Source organism: Oncorhynchus kisutch, linkage group LG5, assembly GCF_002021735.2.
Source record: "Oncorhynchus kisutch isolate 150728-3 linkage group LG5, Okis_V2, whole genome shotgun sequence".
Classification (NCBI taxonomy): domain Eukaryota; kingdom Metazoa; phylum Chordata; class Actinopteri; order Salmoniformes; family Salmonidae; genus Oncorhynchus; species Oncorhynchus kisutch.
Genome location: NC_034178.2, coordinates 45,063,751 through 45,083,190, shown reverse-complemented (window position 1 = coordinate 45,083,190; position 19,440 = coordinate 45,063,751). Strand labels below are relative to the sequence as shown.

The 19,440-nt window shown below is 43.7% G+C and overlaps 1 protein-coding gene across 1 annotated transcript in view; it reads right to left on the bottom strand.

The window, feature by feature from the left end:
• Positions 1–1,335: 1,335 nt before the first annotated feature.
• Positions 1,336–19,440, bottom strand: part of LOC109890221 (ephrin type-A receptor 8) — a 145,926-nt gene continuing 127,821 nt past the window's right edge. Inside the window, exons 6-19 of the mRNA XM_031825154.1 lie at positions 15,180–15,335; positions 11,498–11,908; positions 9,528–9,652; positions 8,833–8,995; positions 7,986–8,160; positions 7,089–7,156; positions 6,561–6,686; positions 5,983–6,168; positions 5,525–5,586; positions 5,097–5,306; positions 4,788–4,937; positions 4,338–4,528; positions 3,516–3,674; positions 1,336–3,386 (exon numbers count right to left, since the gene is read on the bottom strand). Coding sequence (XP_031681014.1) covers positions 3,272–3,386; positions 3,516–3,674; positions 4,338–4,528; positions 4,788–4,937; positions 5,097–5,306; positions 5,525–5,586; positions 5,983–6,168; positions 6,561–6,686; positions 7,089–7,156; positions 7,986–8,160; positions 8,833–8,995; positions 9,528–9,652; positions 11,498–11,908; positions 15,180–15,335 — 2,297 coding nt within the window. The 3' untranslated portion in view covers positions 1,336–3,271. The remainder of the gene's footprint in view (positions 3,387–3,515; positions 3,675–4,337; positions 4,529–4,787; positions 4,938–5,096; positions 5,307–5,524; positions 5,587–5,982; positions 6,169–6,560; positions 6,687–7,088; positions 7,157–7,985; positions 8,161–8,832; positions 8,996–9,527; positions 9,653–11,497; positions 11,909–15,179; positions 15,336–19,440) is intronic.

Genomic DNA, 19,440 nt, shown 5'->3' with positions numbered 1-19,440 from the left:
AAAAGTTTTAACTTAAGGGGGCTGAATAATTTTTCAGTTAATGATTTGTTAAAAAAGTTTAAATATCCAATAAATGTCGTTCCACTTCATGATTGTGTCCCACTTGTTGTTGATTCTTCACAAAAAAAATACAGTTTTATATCTTTATGTTTGAAGCCTGAAATGTGGCAAAAGGTCGCAAAGTTCAAGGGGGCCGAATACTTTCGCAAGGCACTGTATGAATGAGTGATGGTACAGAGCGGCATAGGCAAGATGCGGTAGATGGTATCGAGTACAGTATATACATATGAGATGAGTAATGTAGGGTATGTAAACAAAGTGGCATAGTTTAAAGTGGCTAGTGATACATGTATTACATAAAGATGCAGTAGATGATATAGAGTACAGTATATACGTATACACATGAGATGAATAATGTAGGGTATGTAAACATTATATTAAGTAGCATTGTTTAAAGTGGCTAGTGATATATTTGACATCAATTCCGATCAATTCCCATTATTAAAGTGGCTGAAGTTGAGTCAGTGTGTTGGCAGCAGCCATTCAATGTTAGTGGTGGCTGTTTAACAGTCTGATGGCCTTGAGATACATTTTTCCTGACACGTAAAAGTACATGTCACTTTAGAATGCTCAGGCAGGACAGGAATATGGTCCAATTCACACACCTATCAATATAACTCGTCATCCCTACTGCCTCTGATCTGTTGTAACGGTCTCGCCTACAAACTATTACAAGCACACAGTGGTGTAAAGTACCCTCCGAACGGTTTGGCCTAGGAAAGATATTATGATCCCTCTATGGAAAGAGAAGATCTCTTTTGCTCTATGACCCCCACAAGTGTCTTGTGACCGGTTTGAAGTCAGTACTGCCGATCTTCCAACTTCTGTCTGGAGCATCTGAACAGTTTGTGGAAAGGTAAGTGTCTCACGAACACGTACTGTACATGTGGGTTGTTTTGCCCTTGGACACCCACAGGCCTTTCACTTCAAGTGAAATGTATTAAAACTTACCTCAATCCAGGGACGGAATGTGTAGCTCCAAGGCCACACCATGGATCAACCCGGACACTAACCCTAACCTTAACCCCAGCTTCAATGAACTTCTGGTGAAATGGTTTAAAACATACCTAAATCCAGGGATGGAAGGTATAGGTCACACTCCGGATCAACCCAAACCATAGCTATTATCATAACCCTAACCCCAACCGTAACCCAAACTACATGCCCACATCCTGGATAGACCCTAACCACAACCCTAATCCACGCTTCATGTCCACACACATAGGCCCTGTGTCCCGGGTGTCGTCGGATGAAGGATGAGACCAAGGCGCAGCGTACTTTGAGTTCCACATAATTTATTAACGAAGTGAAACTTTGGAAAAGACAAAACAATAAAGAATACAACAACCGACCAGCTTCATTGTGCAAACTACCTGCACACAAACAAAGACAAGATCCCACACAGAAGGAGGGAGAGGGCTGCCTAAGTATGATCCTCAATCAGAGACAACGATAGACAGCTACCTCTGATTGGGAACCACACTCGGCCAGAAACAAAGAAATAAAGAACATAGAATGCCCACCCAAATCACACCCTGACCAAACCAAAATCCATTACTGTAACCCTAACCCTGTTTTGTTCAATTTCTATTCATTCCTACATTAGTCACTGTGTTGTGTTCCGAATTGGAATGAGAAACATTCTGCAACATCCCAAGCGAGACAGGTCAGTTGTGTTAAACCCATTTTATTTATTCCCAGGTGAATCATGGGCAGTGGACTCAGCACTGAGTCGTGCAGACAGAGGGGTATTGCTTTTTCAGTCACTATTTGTATTATATGATTCAACATGAGAACCACGGATGATCCATCAATCTTTGCAAAAAGCTTTTGTCTTTTGAATTTAGTTTGAGAGCAAATAGACCTAGGGCTCTATTCAATCCGTATTGCAGATGTTCAACGTTACAGCGCGATTGAAATTTAAAGGCAATGTTCCTGCGTTAGTGGAGACAGCATTCACGTTAAACCCTGCATATTTCGACTTAATCGGAAATTAACTTAAAATATCTATTGAGCAATCTGTAACGATTCACCGATACTGATTGAATAGGTCCCCTAATTTCAGACAGAGGTTAGTACATCCTGTTGTAGTGACCGTAGGTATGTACTGGTATAGAAAACAGAAGGCTGTTTGTCAATTGATAGATCTAATAAAACATACTTTCATAAAATATGGAATTTATATTGAACTGAAAAAAAGTGTCTCAGGAGAAAAATGTGGAAACATTATTGAAATGTCACCATAGTTATACAATGCATATTCAGGGAATATAATGAGCTTCTTCTCTAATAAAAAGAGACATAGACCACTAGAAATCAAACATAGGTGCATTAGAAAACCATTCTCTTGATTGCACAGTGGAACTAGGACCGTCAATAATATTGTTTTCAGAGTATTTAGATAAAAACATTCCACATATAGCACTTTCCCTATTCCTTGTTTTGTCCTTACCACCACAGAGTCAAAACACTATAATCACAATGAGTCATCATCCATACATCTGTTCTACAGTAGTTGTGCGCTACACAGCTGAACCAGGGAGAGAACACAGTGCTTTTCTCCTAGGGTCCTTCGAAAGTTTACTGTGTGAGATTGTGACTCTGTACAGTCTTTCATAGCCAAATTGGAACTGGCCTCCTTCTTAGTGTAGGAGACTTGGAATTTCTGGTGAGTCGAGTAGGTTGTTGCTGTTTGTCCACTGTCAGGTTCAGGTCCAGGGTCTTCTTGTGCCAAGTAGACAGGGGCCTGGGGCCAGTTCTCAGGGGAACCATAGGAGAAGCTGTGTGCTGTGGGACACAGCTCAGTGCTCCAGCCCCTGCCAGTCTCTCACTTACTCTATGCTAGGCTATCACTCAGATCCATTGTAACATATACTTAACTGATACATCAATATGAATAGAATCTCTCTTTGTATACAACAACATTTAAATCATTTGTGGAGATTAAGGCAGTCCATACATTTTTACAAACAAGACATGAAACATATCTGAATAGGAAAAACAAAGGCTATGGTACTCAAGTCCCTTCATAGCTGTACTCTTGAAGTTTCAATCTCTCAAAGAAGAGGTCTTGAAAAGTTAACCAAAATGTCACCCGGACATTGTAGTTTCTCTGATAGTCATAGATCAATTCCCATGAGTTCCGACTAGGCCTCAGAAGCCTGGGGCTAGATTTGAAAATCGGCTGGCTGGAGAAGCCTTGAGGCTGAAGTTATACGTGCACCGAGGGCACACTTCTGTTGAGCACCTGGACACGCATCAGCTGTACACTGGTCATGATCTTCTTCTGGTGGCCCATCAGTGTCACCCCCAGCCTGTGGATATCCCTGTAGGACACACAGAGATGGGGCAGAGTCACACATGAACACACTCATCAGACAGCCTAAATTACTCTTAAGCATCAATGACATGTGGATGATGTGATTGGAGAATGATGCTATGGCCTTGCCTCTCACCCTTGGTTCATGCCTATGACGTGGCCTAGGGTCAGGTAGCCTCCTGCAGCAAAATGGTCCTTGTATCGGCCCATCTTGATGGTGTCCAGCCACTCATCCACAGAACTACAGCTGCTGAAGTCTGGGATACTTCTGTCCATCATGGGAGGTGTGCCTAACCTGAGAGAAAGAGTGAGAAAGAGAGAAAAGAGGAAGAAAAGGAGATAGGACAAACACACAGACAGAAGGGAGAGATGTGGAAAAAAGAGGCGGAGAGGAAAATAGGTGTTGAAATGCACTAGCAGCTAAGGCAGAAAATCAATAGCTGTTAAAATGATAGAGAAGGGGTGGCTGCTCTGATTGCAGGATGGCTGGTTTGGCTAGATTAATACAGAGAAAAATCCTTAACACCCCCTCCTCCTCCTCTCCTCCTCTTCTCCTCATCCCTCCATCTCCCCGACATGCACCAGTAGCTCTATGGGACCATGGATCTGAAAGAAGCAATTTAACACAGGTCCAAGTCTAACTCGAGCCGCTCTTCACTCTGCTCTCTGATTCCCGGACTATCAATGTCAATATCACAGCCAGGCTCTTATTTAACAGAGAGCATGTCTATCAGAGATGAGCTTATTGGAAAACGAACAAGGCCGTTCCTTGCTCTCTTAAGGCAACCTGTCTCCCTTGCGTCAGCCGGGGAAGTTTGAGTGAAACTTTGGGCTGTAACTTTATCCCACAGCTCATGTTTGACAGATGAGTTGAGAGTGGATTTGCAGTGCGTTGTCCAGACAATGCATTGCCCAAGCGATGTTTGCCCCGGTGATGGTTGTCTAGCAGCCTGTTCACCTGCACAGCGTGTCCATGGACTTGAGGTTCTCCGGGTTCCGGATCAGTTTGTCTAAAACTGTAACGATCTGGCAGAACCGGGGCCTCTCGTTGCGGTCCTTCTGCCAGCAGTCCAGCATGAGAGTGTGTAGAGCACCTGAACAGCCCATAGGAGCAGGTAGCCTGTAGCCCTCCTCTACTGACTTTATCACCTATACACACACACACACACACACACACACACACACACACACACACACACACACACACACACACACACACACACACACACACACACACACACACACACACACACACACACACACACACACACACACACACACACACAGAAAGAGCGAGAGAGAGAGATGTGCAGGTATCATTACACACATGTTTTCTTATGAGTGTATGTGTGATTTGCATGTACTATATACTGTATGTGTGTGTGCGTGTCCTCTCCAATCCACTCACATCTCTGTTGGTGAGGTTCCAGTATGGCCTCTCCCCATATGACATGACCTCCCACATGACCACGCCATAGCTCCACACGTCACTGGAAGAGGAGAACTTCCTGTAGGCGATGGCCTCCGGCGCTGTCCAGCGGATTGGAATCTTACCACCCTGAAGGGAACAGAAACGCACTAGAACCAGAACTAGAACAACCACTGGCATCACCACTGAATAGAAAACAGAACTAGAACTGGAGAACTCGGGCTACAACAGTATTATAATCTAGTACATATTCGAGTTTTAGAATGTATCATTAACGTGTGAACTCACGCTGGTGGTGTAAGCTGCATCAGGATCGTCCTCCAGGACTCTGGACAGGCCGAAGTCAGACACCTTACACACCATGTTGCTGTTGACCAGGATGTTACGAGCTGCCAGGTCGCGGTGGATGTAGCCTAGGTCTGCCAGGTAGGTCATACCTGCTGCGATGCCACGCATCACGCCCACCAACTGGATTATAGTGAACTGACCATCATGTCTCTGAGAGGAGGAGATGAGGAGGAGAAGAACGGGGATTGAGATTGAGAGAGATTGTAGTGTTAGTTAGAGGCATTTTGTTTGAGATTTCAGATGTCAAGTGCTTCAAAAATAATTTCTCTACAAGAGAAAGAAAGAGAGAGAGAGAGTGGGAGAGAGGGAGAGAGGGAGAGTGAGAGGGTATGGGAAAAAAATATGAAATCCTTATAAAAGCAACAAACCCTCAGGAAAGAGTCCAGAGATCCATTCTCCATGTACTCAGTGATGATCATGACTGGTTTACCTGGGGGGGGGGGGGGGGGGGAGGGGAGAGTAAGGTAGGGTGAATGAGGGAAGGAGGGGGGTAAGGGAAGGTAAGGGATAGAGGGGGGTAAGAGAGTAAGTGGTGGAGGGGGGTAAGGGAAAGTAAGGGATGGAGGGGTGTAAGGGAGTAAGGGGGGAGGGGGGTAAGGGAAAGTAAGGGATGGAGGGGTGTAAGGGAGTAAGGGGGGAGGGGGGTAAGGGAAAGTAAGGGATGGAGGGGTGTAAGGGAGTAAGGGGGGAGGGGGGTATCCCATTCCATTAATTCTTATTTCTATGGGCGTATGTACTTTCTTCTTGAATTGAATTCATACGCAGCAAAGACATTGAATTGCATCAAACTGAAAATGGAGTTGAATCAAATCAAATGGAATCTTACTGCGTGTGACCACTCCCTCCAGGTGAATGATGTTAGGGTGGTCAAACTGGGCCATGATTGATGCCTCAGCCAGGAAGTCCCTCCTCTGCTTGTCACTGTATCCTGCCTTCAGTGTCTTCAAAGCCACCGGAATGTCTCTCTTCCCTGGGAGACGCATCCGCCCGTAACACACCTCCCCAAACTCACCTGCACACACACGCACGTTTAGGTGTACTCCTCCCCAACGACCACAATATAGACTAATCTATTCATTGAGTGATAGATTCATTCGAACAAAAATAAATTGTTTCCTAATCTCATCTCCTGTTTGTGCTTTGAAAAGTCACAGAACACATCATTACACATTCCTTCCCCTTTCCCTTTCTGTCTAATGTGTCTTATCAACAACTACAACCCTAAAGGTCATTGTTAACAGCCATGATTATAACGCCTACCATGTCCTGCTTTGCCAGTGTGATGTTATTATTCCCTGTGTGTCTCTGTGTTTGATTGACAGCCCCATGCAACGCTCTGATTCCACTGTGCCATTTCTCTCCGCTGCACACAGCCTTTACTTCAGCCAATGATTTTCAGTTTACCTGACCCAATGACTTTCTCTATTCTGATCCTGGAAGCTTCAATTTCTCGGGCAAACTCGTGGACGGCCTGGCAGGGGTCCTCGTAGGTGTGTGGGTCGATGTAGAATCGCACGTCGGGGAATGACACTAAAATAAACCACATTAGCATCTGGTCACATACCACTGGATCGAAACAATATGCTACATGAGACTGTCACAGGAAAGCGAGGGAGAAAGAGATAGAGGGGGAGAGAGACACAGAGAGAGAAAGAGAGAGAGAGAGAGGGAGATACAGAGAGTCACAGCGAGAGAAAAGGGAGGGTGGGAGAGAGAGAGACAGAGGGAGAGGAGGGAGAGAGAGACTGCAGTACTGAGATTTTGTACCACAACAAATCTGAATCAAACTGTGTACACTGAGGATGAAAATTATTTTATTTTATTTAACCTTTATTTAAACAGGCAAGTTACTGGAGTGAAGGCTGGGGGGGGGGGGGTATAATAAAACATGGCAATAAAAATATACCAGTAATAATAATAATACAAACATACCATGGCCATTCTGGTAGTGCATCTTCTCCTCATCAGAGTCCTGGAAGGCCTTGCTATAGCCACAGTGTCTGTATATGAAACAGTAGTTTAGAATAGTTTAGAGTCACACGGGGATACACCACACTTCTCACACTTTTCCTGTCATTCTATCTTTCAGACTCCGCTTGAAAACGCTAACATGCATTGAAGTTGGAAATAAATCCACAAATGATTTGTGGAAGATGTAAATTCTAGACATCAAAAGAGAGAAGGAGAGGGATAAGTGAAAACATTAGCATTGTTATTTAACTAACATGAACAGCCGTTATAATTAAACTGACTGTTTAGAAGTACAAAACTGGGTCTGAACATTACCCATGTAGAAAATCTGGGAGATGACCTGATTTTCCACTGCTAACAAACACATGCCATACTCTAGAGTGAGAACTACTCTGGGCAATTTAAAAGCATTAGTGGAACAAAGTTAGAGACCATCTCCTTGGTTTCCTGTGCTGTGGGATTGTGGGACTGTTGGACTGAAAATAGACAGTTACTGTAGCACTGGAGCCTATGGGGGTACATTTTTTTAAACCATTTATCAGACTCTTTTATCAAATGCACCTTACAGTCATGCTTGCATACGTTATTTATGGATGGGTGGTCCCAGGAATCAAACCCACTATCTTGGAATGGCAAGAGCCATGCCCTACCAACTGAGCTACAGATTACCTCAAGAGGGGATTAGAGGTCATCCTATGGATATCTATGCATATGGGTATACAACATCAGAGACAGATTATGGATAAAAAAAGAAAATACTAATATGAATGTTGATTTTAAAATAAATGAATCCTATGGAGACAATGGTATAATTTACTTGAACCCTTGTTAAGGTAGAGTAAAAAATATTCCACATACGTATATGAGTGACGTAGAGTCAGAGAGGACTCGTCCACATCACGGGTAGTGGTGTAGTGTAAGAAAGGGTTGCCTTGCCGTTTCCTGCAGATGACGATGGCCAGGAAGGTGACGAGGCCAGAGACCAGCGCCATACAGATCCAGATGATGGTCATAGTGTCGTAGCGCAGAGGAACTGGACACACAACAACAACACAACCAGTTTGTGTGAGTGTGTGTGTGTGTGTGTGTGTGTTCAGTGCTCTTTGAGGCTTAGGTCTGCAGCAGCAGCTTTCCTGACAGGGGTGGCCTTCACACAAAGCACAGATCTATAGCATTAAGGGATTGTCTGAAGGCTTCCTGGTCCCACTGACATTCATGGCCAGCACCATTCTGTCCCTCATGAAAATATATTATAAAATATTATGGTAAATACTGTAGTATTACTATATTTATATACTATAGTATTCACTGTAGTGTTTTTGCAGACATTACTGTAGTGTTCACAGCAGTCTGTTTGAAGACATTACTGTAGTATACCGTAGTATTTACTGTAGTGTTTTTGCGTACATAACTGTAGTATGCTATAGTACTCATTGTAGTGTTTTGCAGACATGACCGTAGTATACTATAGTATTATTTTTGTGGAAAATACGTTAGTATTTATTGTAGTGTTTTTCTATAGTACTATAGTGAATACTATAGCATACTACAGTAGTCTGCAAAAACACTACAATAAATATTACAGTAAAGTCTGTAAAAACTCTACAGATAGGTTGGCACCAATAGACACCAATAGAATACAAAGCACTTCTAAACCTAGTGAGAGATTTTACAAATGAAAATAGTGCTACTCTCATTCTCTTACTTGCTTTCCCGGTCTGGATCTCCACATTCTGGCTGAAGCGTCCGCAGCCTGCCGAGGTTCTGGCCCGGACCTGAAAAATGTACCTGGTACCAGGCTTCAGGCCAGACACCCGGGCCGTGGTCCCCTTGGCCTTCAGGGTGGAGTAACTCTGCTGCTCCTTATCCTGGTGGAGGAGAGCTGTGATAAAGACAGTCTGCTGCCCAAGCAGTGTTTATATTGCAGATTTATCCAGTAGTAACCCCAGGAGTTTGCACAGATTAAGATAACAACACAGCAGCCACACTAATCTGTCTGTACTATCCAGGCGTGTGTGTGTGTGTGTGTGTATGACACTATTCACTCTATACACACAACCTCAAGTCTCCAGTGACCACCCCCACTGTGGGGATCCTGGTCTGTGTGTGTGTTGCTCAGATCTCTCTTACCTCATTAGCTGTGTGTCAGAGCATGCAGAACCACAAAGCAATTAACTTGTCTTTACTGCTAGGCTGTCACTTTCACGAATCAATCAGCATACACAAACACAGACAGAGAGACACATACACGCATATATGTATCCACTGTATGTATGTATGTACGTATGTATGTATGCACGTATGTACGTTTGTATGTATGTATGTATGTATGTATGTATGTATGTATGTATGTATGTATGTATGTATGTATGTATGTATGTATGTATGTATCTACTCTACCTTCTCATAGTATTTGATGTCATACTCTAGTATGACTCCATTGGGCTGGTCAGGCTCGTGCCACTGCAGAGTGACGCTGTTCTGACTGGTGTTCTCCTGGCGAATGGCAATCACCTGGGAAGGGGCTGAACCAGAACATACATACATCAATGTTCCATGGAGCACAAGGTGGCAGCCCAACTACAAAACGTCAATATATGCAATGGTCGTCGTCGGTGGAAGAAGAAGAGGACCAAGGTGCAGCGTGGTATGTGTCCATATCTTTTAATAAAGAACTTGAACACTGAACAAAAACAATAAACCGACAACCGAAAACAGTTCTGGCTGGTGCAGACACACCACAGAAAACAGTTCTGGCTGGTGCAGACACACTACAGAAAACAGAAAACAATCACCCACGAAACACAATAGAAAACAGGCTACCTAAATATGGTTCTCAATCACGATTGACAGCTGCCTCTGATTGAGAACCATACCAGGCCAAACACAGAAATAGCAAATCATAGAAAAACTAACATAGACAACCCACCCAACTCACGCCCTGACCATACTAAAACAAAGACATAACAAAAGAACTAAGGTCAGACCGTGACAATATATGTCAAAACATGGTGCATTTAGAAAGTATTCAGACCCCTTGACTTTCTAGACATTTTGTTACATTACAGTCTTATTCTAAAATGGATTACGTTGTCCCCCTTCAGACCCTTTACTCAGTACTTTGTTGAAGCAACTTTACAGCCTCAAGTCTTATTGGGTATGACGCTACAAGCTTGGCAAACCTATATTTGGGGAGTTCCTCCCATTCTTCCTAGCAGATCCTTTCAAGTTCTGAAAGATTTTCCCAGAAGGAGCGTGACCATCGGGTTCTTGGTCACCTCCCTGACCAAGACCCTTTTACCCAATTGCCAGCTCTCGGAAGACTTTTCTATTTAAGAATGGTGGAGGCTACTGTGTTCTTGGGGACGTTCAATGCTGCAGAAATGTTTTGGTACCCTTCCCCAGATCTGTGCCTCGACACAATCCTGTCTCGGAGCTCTACTGACAGGTCCTTCGACCTCATGGCTTGGTTTTGCTCTAACATGGACTGACAACTGTGGGACTTTATATAGATAGGTGTGTACCTTTCCACGTCATGTCCAAATAATAAAATTTACCACAGGTAGACTCCAATCAAGTTGTAGAAACATCTGAAGATGTCACAAATCCCGCCGAATATGGTGCCTCTTCCTGTTCGGGTGGCGCTTGGCGGTCGTCGTCGCCGGCCTATTAGCTGCCATCGATTCCCTTTCTTTTTGTTCTTTGGGTCTAATTGGTTACACCTGTTTTGAGTTAGTTTTGTTTGTAGGCTATTTAAGGGCACTAGGCCCGCTGGGTATTGTGCGGGCTTGTTCTGTTGTTCTGTTTATTGGTGTTGGTGTATTAGTGTGATCTCTATTTTTCCGGACACTTTTAGTCCTGTGTATTTTGGATGGGTTGTTTCATGCGCCCTTGTGTTTTGCATGTCCATGTCTTCGCTGTCTTTGGAATAAAAGATCCACGTACGGAATTACCTGCTCTCTGCGCTTGACTCCTCCACTCACCATTCATAGAAGTCATAACAGAAGAATGATCAATGGAAACAGGATGCACCTGTTTCGAGTCTCATAGCAAAGGGTAGGAATGCTTATGTAAATAAGGTATTTCTGTTTTTTATTCGTAATACATTTTTCTCTTTGCCATTATCGGTTATTGGTTGCAAGTAGATGAGGAAAATGTTTTGTTTAATCCATTTTAGAATAAGGCTGTAACATAACAAAATGTTGAAAAAGTCAAGTGGTCTGAATACTTTCTGAATGCACTGTATGTATCATGCAGCCTAGCTGTTGAGATGTTATTTTTAATGTGTAAACTGTATGTGTTTGATCCACAGGTAAAACAAACTACATGCATACATTTATATGTTTTAAATCGATAGAGGTGTCCCCTACCTGCCTGGTTCGTGGTGATGTTGACAGATATGAAGGGCGCCGGCTCATTGCTTAGGTGAGTCACCGCATTCATCGCTAGGATACGGAAGGTATAGTTGGCGTGGGCAACCAGGTTTAGAACGGTAACCCAAGGTTCGGTCAGCAAGCTCTGCTGGGGAACAAACCGCACCGGGACCACCCCAGAGCGGTCCACCGTCCCTCCACCCTCTCCTCCCATCCCCTCTCCCACACTGGTTGACCCCATCCCTGCTGTACAGTCCTCACACTGCCCCCCTTCCCCAGAGCACTTCTGACAGAGCACGCTGTACAGCAAGTCACTGCGACCCCCCGAGTCCATCGGTCGACCCCACTCCAGATTCACTGACGTACCGTTAACCGACGATATCATGTTTACTGGAGCTGTTGGGGGGCCTAAGGAGAGGAGAGAGAGAAAAAGAGATGGAGGAGAACAATTTGAAGGGAGAAGAGAGAGAAAGTCATGTTTTTCTTCATGATTAGCACCTGAACCAGTGGAATGTGCTTCTATTTTCTCTTTCAGATGTACAAATCAAATCAAATAAAATTGTATTTGTCACATACACATGGTTAGCAGATGTTAATGCGAGTGTAGCGAAATGCTTGTGCTTCTAGTTCCGACAATGCAGTAATAACCAACAAGTAATCTAACTAACAATTCCAAAACTACTGTCTTATACACACAAGTGTAAGGGGATAAAGAATATGTACATAAAGATATATGAATGAGTCATGGTACAGAGCGGCATAGGCAAGATACAGTAGATGGTGTCGAGTACAGTATATACATATGAGATGAGTATGCAAACAAAGTGGCATAGTTAAAGTGGCTAGTGATACATGTATTACATAAAGATGCAGTAGATGATATAGAGTACAGTATATACGTATACATATGAGATGAATAATGTAGGGTATGTAAACATTATATTAGGTAGCATTGTTTAAAGTGGCTAGTGATATATTTTACATAATTTCCCATCAATTCCCATTATTCAAGTGGCTGGAGTTGAGTCAGTGTGTTGGCAGCAGCCACTCAATGTTAGTGGTGGCTGTTTAACAGTCTGATGGCCTTGAGATAGAAGCTATTTTTCAGTCTCTCGGTCCCAGCTTTGATGCACCTGTACTGACCTCGCCTTCTGGATGATAGCGGGGTGAACAGGCAGTGGCTCGGGTGGTTGTTGTCCTTGATGATCTTTATGGCCTTCCTGTAACATCGGGTAGTGTAGGTGTCCTGGAGGGCAGGTAGTTTGCCCCCGGTGATGCGTTGTGCAGACCTCACTACCCTCTGGAGAGCCTTACGGTTGTGGGCGGAGCAGTTGCCATACCAGGCGGTGATACAGCCCGCCAGGATGCTCTCGATTGTGCATCTGTAGAAGTTTGTGAGTGCTTTTGGTGACAAGCCGAATTTCTTCAGCCTCCTGAGGTTGAAGCGGCGCTGCTACGCCTTCTTCATGATGCTGTCTGTGTGGGTGGACCAATTCACTTTGTCTGTGATGTGTATGCCGAGGAACTTAAAACTTGCTACCCTCTCCACTACTGTTCCATCGATGTGGATAGGGGGGTGTTCCCTATCCACATCCCTCTGCTGTCCACAATCATCTCCTTAGTTTTGTTGACGTTGAGTGTGAGGTTATTTTCCTGACACCACACTCCGAGGGCCCTCACCTCCTCCCTGTAGGCCGTCTCGTCGTTGTTGGTAATCAAGCCTACCACTGTTGTGTTGTCCGCAAACTTGATGATTGAGTTGGAGGCGTGCGTGACCACGCAGTCGTGGGTGAACAGGGAGTACAGGAGAGGGCTCAGAACGCACCCTTGTGGGGCCCCAGTGTTGAGGATCAGCGGGGTGGAGATGTTGTTGCCTACCCTCACCACCTGGGGGCGGCCCATCGGAAGTCCAGTCCCCAGTTGCACAGGGCGGGGTCAAGACCCAGGGTCTCGAGCTTGATGACGAGCTTGGAGGGTACTATGGTGTTAAATGCCGAGCTGTAGTCGATGAACATCATTCTCACATAGGTATTCCTCTTGTCCAGATGGGTTAGGGCAGTGTGCAGTGTGGTTGAGATTGCATCGTCTGTGGACCTATTTGGGCTGTAAGGAAATTGGAGTGGGTCTAGGGTGTCAGGTAAGGTGGAGGTGATATGGTCCTTGACTAGTATCTCAAAGCACTTCATGATGACGGAAGTGAGTGCTACGGGGCGGTAGTCGTTTAGCTCAGTTACCTTTGCTTTCTTGGGAACAGGAACAATGGTGGCCCTCTTGAAGTATGTGGGAACAGCAGACTGGGATAGGGATTGGTTGAATATGTCCATAAACACACCAGCCAGCTGGTCTGCGCATCTTCTGCAGGCGCGGCTGGGGCCGTCTGGGCCTGCAGCCTTGCGAGGGTTAACACGTTTAAATGTTTTACTCACCTCGGCTGCAGTGAAGGAGAGGCTGCATGTTTTGGTTGCAGGCCGTGTCAGTGGCACTGTATTGTCCTCAAAGCGGGCAAAAAGTTATTTAGTCTGCCTGGGAGCAAGACATCCTGGTCCGTGATGGGGCTGGTTTTCTTTTTGTAATCCGTGATTGACTGTAGACCCTGCCACATACCTCTTGTGTCTGAGCCGTTGAATTGAGATTCTACTTTGTCTCTATACTACGCTTAGCTTGTTTGATTGCCTTGCGGAGGGAATAGCTACCCTGTTTGTATTCGGTCATGTTTCCGGTCACCTTGCCCTGATTAAAAGCAGTGGTTCGAGCTTTCAGTTTCACGCGAATGCTGCCATCAATCCACGGTTTCTGGTTTGGGAATGTTTTAATCGTTGCTATGGGAATGACATCTTCAACACACGTTCTAATGAACTCGCACACCGAATCAGCGTATTCGTCAATGTTGTTGTCTGACGCAATACGAAACATATCCCAGTCCACGTGATGAAAGCAGTCTTGGAGTGTGGAATCAGATTGGTCGGACCAGCGTTGAACAGACCTCAGCGTGGGGGCTTCTTGTTTTAGTTTCTGTCTGTAGGCAGGGATCAACAAAATGGAGTCGTGGTCAGCTTTTCCGAAAGGAGGGCGGGGCAGGGCCTTATATGCGTCGCGGAAGTTAGAATAGCAGTGATCCAAGGTTTTGCCAGCCCTGGTTGCGCAATCGATATGCTGATACAATTTAGGGAGTCTTGTTTTCAGATTAGCCTTGTTAAAATGCCCAGCTACAATGAATGCAGCCTCAGGATGTATGGATTCCAGTTTGCAAAGAGTCAAATAAAGTTCGTTCAGAGCCATCGATGTGTCTGCTTGGGGGGGAATATATACGGCTGTGATTATAATCGAAGAGAATTCCCTTGGTAGATAATGCGGTCGACATTTGATTGTGAGGAATTCTAAATCAGGTGAACAGAAGGACTTGAGTTCCTGTATGCTTTTGTGACCACACCACGTCTCGTTAGCCATAAGGCATACGCCCCCGCCCCTCTTCTTACCAGAGATGTTTATGTTCATCTAGTGTTTAGAGAGGCCCTCTAAAGGGGAAATTCAAATGTATAATCATAGAAAAGTAGCATATGCCCAATTAACCAAATCACCCAGGTCACCCAGGCCTTGTGTAAGAGAGGTGGACTTACATGTGTAGTGGATTATTCGGTCTGTGCGTGTGCATGCCTGTGTGCATTTGTGAGTTATGTACTTGTGCAGGGTGCGGCAGGGGGGTCTGTAGGGGCCCTGTAGTGGCTGGAGTCACAGGGGCAGTAGAGGGCAGCTCTGGTCTCTGAGTGGCTTTGTAGAGGACACCTCCCACACAACCCATCACCTGCCATTGGCTTATAGAAACCCACCTCACACGCTGTATGGGAAAGAGAGGGTTGGAGAGAGAAGGGGAGAAGAGAGAGGGGGGAAGAGAGAGGGGGGAGAGAGAGGGAGAGAGCAAAGGGGAGAGAGGGAAAGAAAGGGAGAGAGGGGGAGAGAGAGAGAGAGAGAGACTATTTGCACATCATTACAACACTATAATATTAAATTTTTGTAAGTGTAATGCTCACTGTTAATTTTTTATTGTTTATTTCACTTTTGTTTATTATCTATTTCACTTGCTTTGGCAATGTAAACATACGTTTCCCATGCCAATAAAGCCCTAAATTGAATTTGAAAATTGAAATTGAGAAGGGAAGGGAGATAGTGGAAAGGGAGAGAGAGACAAAAATGTATATGAATACGCATAATAATCTTGGAAAATATTATTCTTTGGTCCACCCCATTATTTCTAGGGAAACTCTCAGTCAATATGTAATTGGAACCCTGCATAGACCCACTGACTGGAAAGGAGGGAGAACAAAGTTAGACTTTTACACACACATTTGGGCCAAAGAGTCAGTGCACTGTTCATACTCCCGTAGGAAAATCTAAATGTAGACCACGTTTCAACCATATTCAGTACACATACTACATATTAACTTTCAATAATACAGGCTCCACTGATAAATGTGGGTTATGTGGCAGGGGAATCGGAAATATCTGGCAACATCATGGTTTCATCGTGCCTCCTCAGTAAAAAAATAAAAAAGCTTACCAACATTCAGATTCAGATTCTGATGTTTTTCCACATTTCTCCAAATTTCAAAGTTGCTCCAAACGTCAGATTTCTTGGTGTTTTTGACACCCTGGGTTGACTGCCCCTGCTCAGCATCATTACATTTCCCCAACCTCAAATGTAAAGTTGCTCCAAACGTTAAATTTAGAAATGAAAGGTTAAGGTTTTGGATAGGGTTAAAAAATTAACCCTTTACACTGGTGGGAATTGGCCTATATGGACTGGGATAAATGGAAATGTTTCTTACAGAAGAAATGCATATGAAATGCATATGCATAAGCATGATAGCAATTGAAATGGAACAGTTTCGAAATAGTGGAAACATTATTAGACCAAAGATGAGGACACTACACTGTTGATTTTATGTGCACGTTATATTTACTATACTTTTTGCTGTGTTTGTTGATAACAAAAACGGACAATATTCTGGATACACTTAGTAGCATAATAATAACATTCCTGGAAAATTTGGGGTACATGCAACATAAGACTAAAAAAATGACAAGGGTCTGAATGAGAGGAGTAAGTTGTGTCTCCAAGTGGCCACACCTCTCCAAGGAGTTCCTAAGTAATTCCGCTACATTTTTATGACATAAAGAAGTCGTCAACAATAAGGTGCTTCATTGAACCCTCCTAGCTGTGCCATTGAGGGACTAGAGCAAGCACTCTTGTTTTGCATCCCCGCCATCCCACAATTACTGTTGTTGTTTACGGCCCATTATAAACCGCAATCTGGGTCAGGTGGCATCATTTTAAAGCTTGGTCTATTGCCAACATAACTAGCTGTTCTAAAATATGATATGATAGAAATCAAACTGGATGGACATCAGAAATAGAGGAAAGACTAAGAACAAACAAGAGAGAACTATTGTAAAGTAGACTGTCTCTGTAGAGTGTATAAGATGTATGGATTGAAGGTAGAAGCATAAGTGTTTATTAGTTTATAATAATAAAGGTATATTCTTTAAAAAAGTATGTATGTCTATATAGGTATGTGTATGTATATATGTGTATATATATATATATATGCATGCGTGTATGGATATATATATATTTACCCAAAAAATATGGGGGATTGGAAATGATGCAGACAATTACATTGGAAGCAACATTCTTTTTGCAATATTAAGCTGATCCTCCCTCTAAGAAAAAAAAGAAAGAAAAAAAAACAATAGTACGCAAGTATAAACACCATGGGACCACGCAGCCGTCATACCGCTCAGGAAGGAGACGCGTTCTGTCTCCTAGAGATGAACGTACTTTGGTGCAAAAAGTGTAAATCAATCCCAGAACAACAACAAAGGACCTTGTGAAGATGCTGGAGGAAAGAGGTACAAAAGTATTTTTTATCCACAGTTAAACTAGTCCTATAACGACATAACCTGACAGGCCGCTCAGCAAAGAAGAAACCACTGCTCCAAAACCGCCATAAAAAAGCCAGACTATGGTTTGCAACTGCACATGGGGACAAAGATCGTACTTTTTGGAGAAATGTCTTCTGGTCTGATGAAACAAAAATAGAACTGCCATAATGACCATCGTTATGCTTGGAGGAAAAAGGGGAGGCTTGCAAGCCGAAGAACACCCTCCCAACCGTAAAGCACAGGGGTGGCAGCATCATTTTGTGGGGGTGCTTTGCTGCAGGAGGGTCTGGTGCACTTCACAAAATAGATAGCTTCATGAGGAAGAAAAATTATGTGGATATGTTGAAGCAACATCTCAAGACATCAGTCAGGAAGTTGAAGCTTGGTCGCAAATGGGACTTTCAAATGGACAATGACCCGAAGCATACTTCCAAAGTTGTGGCAAAATGGCTTAAGGACAACAAAGTCAAGGTATTGGAGTGGCAATCACTGAGCCCTGACCTCAATTCTATAGAAAATGTGTGGGCAGAACTGAAAAAGCGTGTGCGAGCAAGGAGGCCTACAAACCTGACTCAGTTACAGCAGCTCTGTCAGGAGGAATGGGCCAAAAGTCCCCCAATTTATTGTGGGAAGCTTGTAGAAGGCTACCCGAAACGTTTGACCCAAGTTAAACAATTTAAAGGCAATGCTACCAAATACTAATTGAGTGTATGTAAACCTCTGACCTACTGGGAATGTGATGAAACAAATAATTCTCTCTACTATTATTCTGACATTTCACATTCTTAAAATAAAGAGGTGATCCTAACTGACCTAAAACAGGGTATTCTTACTAGGACTAAACGTCAGGAATTGTGAAAAACTGAGTTTAAATGTATTTGGCTAAGGTGTATGTAAACTTCCGACTTCAACTGTAGGTACGTGGTTGCAAAGGGCATCAGTGTCTTAAATATATTCTTCTCCTTAATGCAACCGCTGTGTCAGATTTCAGCGCTCAGGCACCAAAATAAGCCATACAGATACCCGCCATGTTGTGGAGTCAACAGAAGTCAGAAATAGCATTATAAATGATCACTTACCTTTGATGATCTTCATCGGAATGCACTCCCAGGAATCCCAATTCCACAATAAATGTTTGTTTTGTTCGATAAAGCCCATCATTTATGTCCAAATACCTCCTTTTTGTTTGCGCGTTTAGTTCACTAATCCAAATTCAAGAGGCGCAGGCACTTTTTCCAGACGAAAAGTCAAAAAAGTTATATTACAGTTTGTAGAAACATGTCAAACGATGTATAGAATCAATCTTTAGGATGTTTTTAATATAAATCTTCAAAAATGTTTCAACCGGACAATTCCTTTGTCTTTAGAAATGAAAAGGAACGCAGCTCACTCTCACGGGCGCACGCTTGACTTAGCTCATGGCATTCTGCCAGACCCCTGATTCAGACAGCTCTTATTCGCTCCCCCTTCACAGTAGAAGCCTGCAACAAGGTTCTAAGGACTGTTGACATCTAGTGGAAGCCCTAGGAAGTGCAATCGGACCAAATTTTACACTGTATATTGGATAGGCAAACACTTGAAAACCTACATACCTCAGATTTCCCACTTCCTGGTTGGATTTTTTCTCAGGTTTTTGACTGCCATATGAGTTCTGTTATACTCACAGACATCATTCAAACAGTTTTAGAAACGTCAGATTGTTTTCTATCCAAATCTACTAATAATATTCATATCTTAGCTTCTGGACAGGAGTAGCAAGCAGTTTACTCTGGGCACCTAATTCATCCAAGCTCACCCCCAGCCATAAGAGGTTTTAACAGCCGATTTGCCAAGGCAGAATACTCTGAGCGCAGCCCAATCCAGAAATCTGGCAGTGGTTTCTGATTAAACTCAATTTTCACAGAACCGCTTTCTGCATTTTCGCCGAGGCTCTCTTGTTCAGATATCGGTAAGTGGACTGGAGGCAGGGCATTTTTTTTGTGTAATCCGTTTGAGGAAAG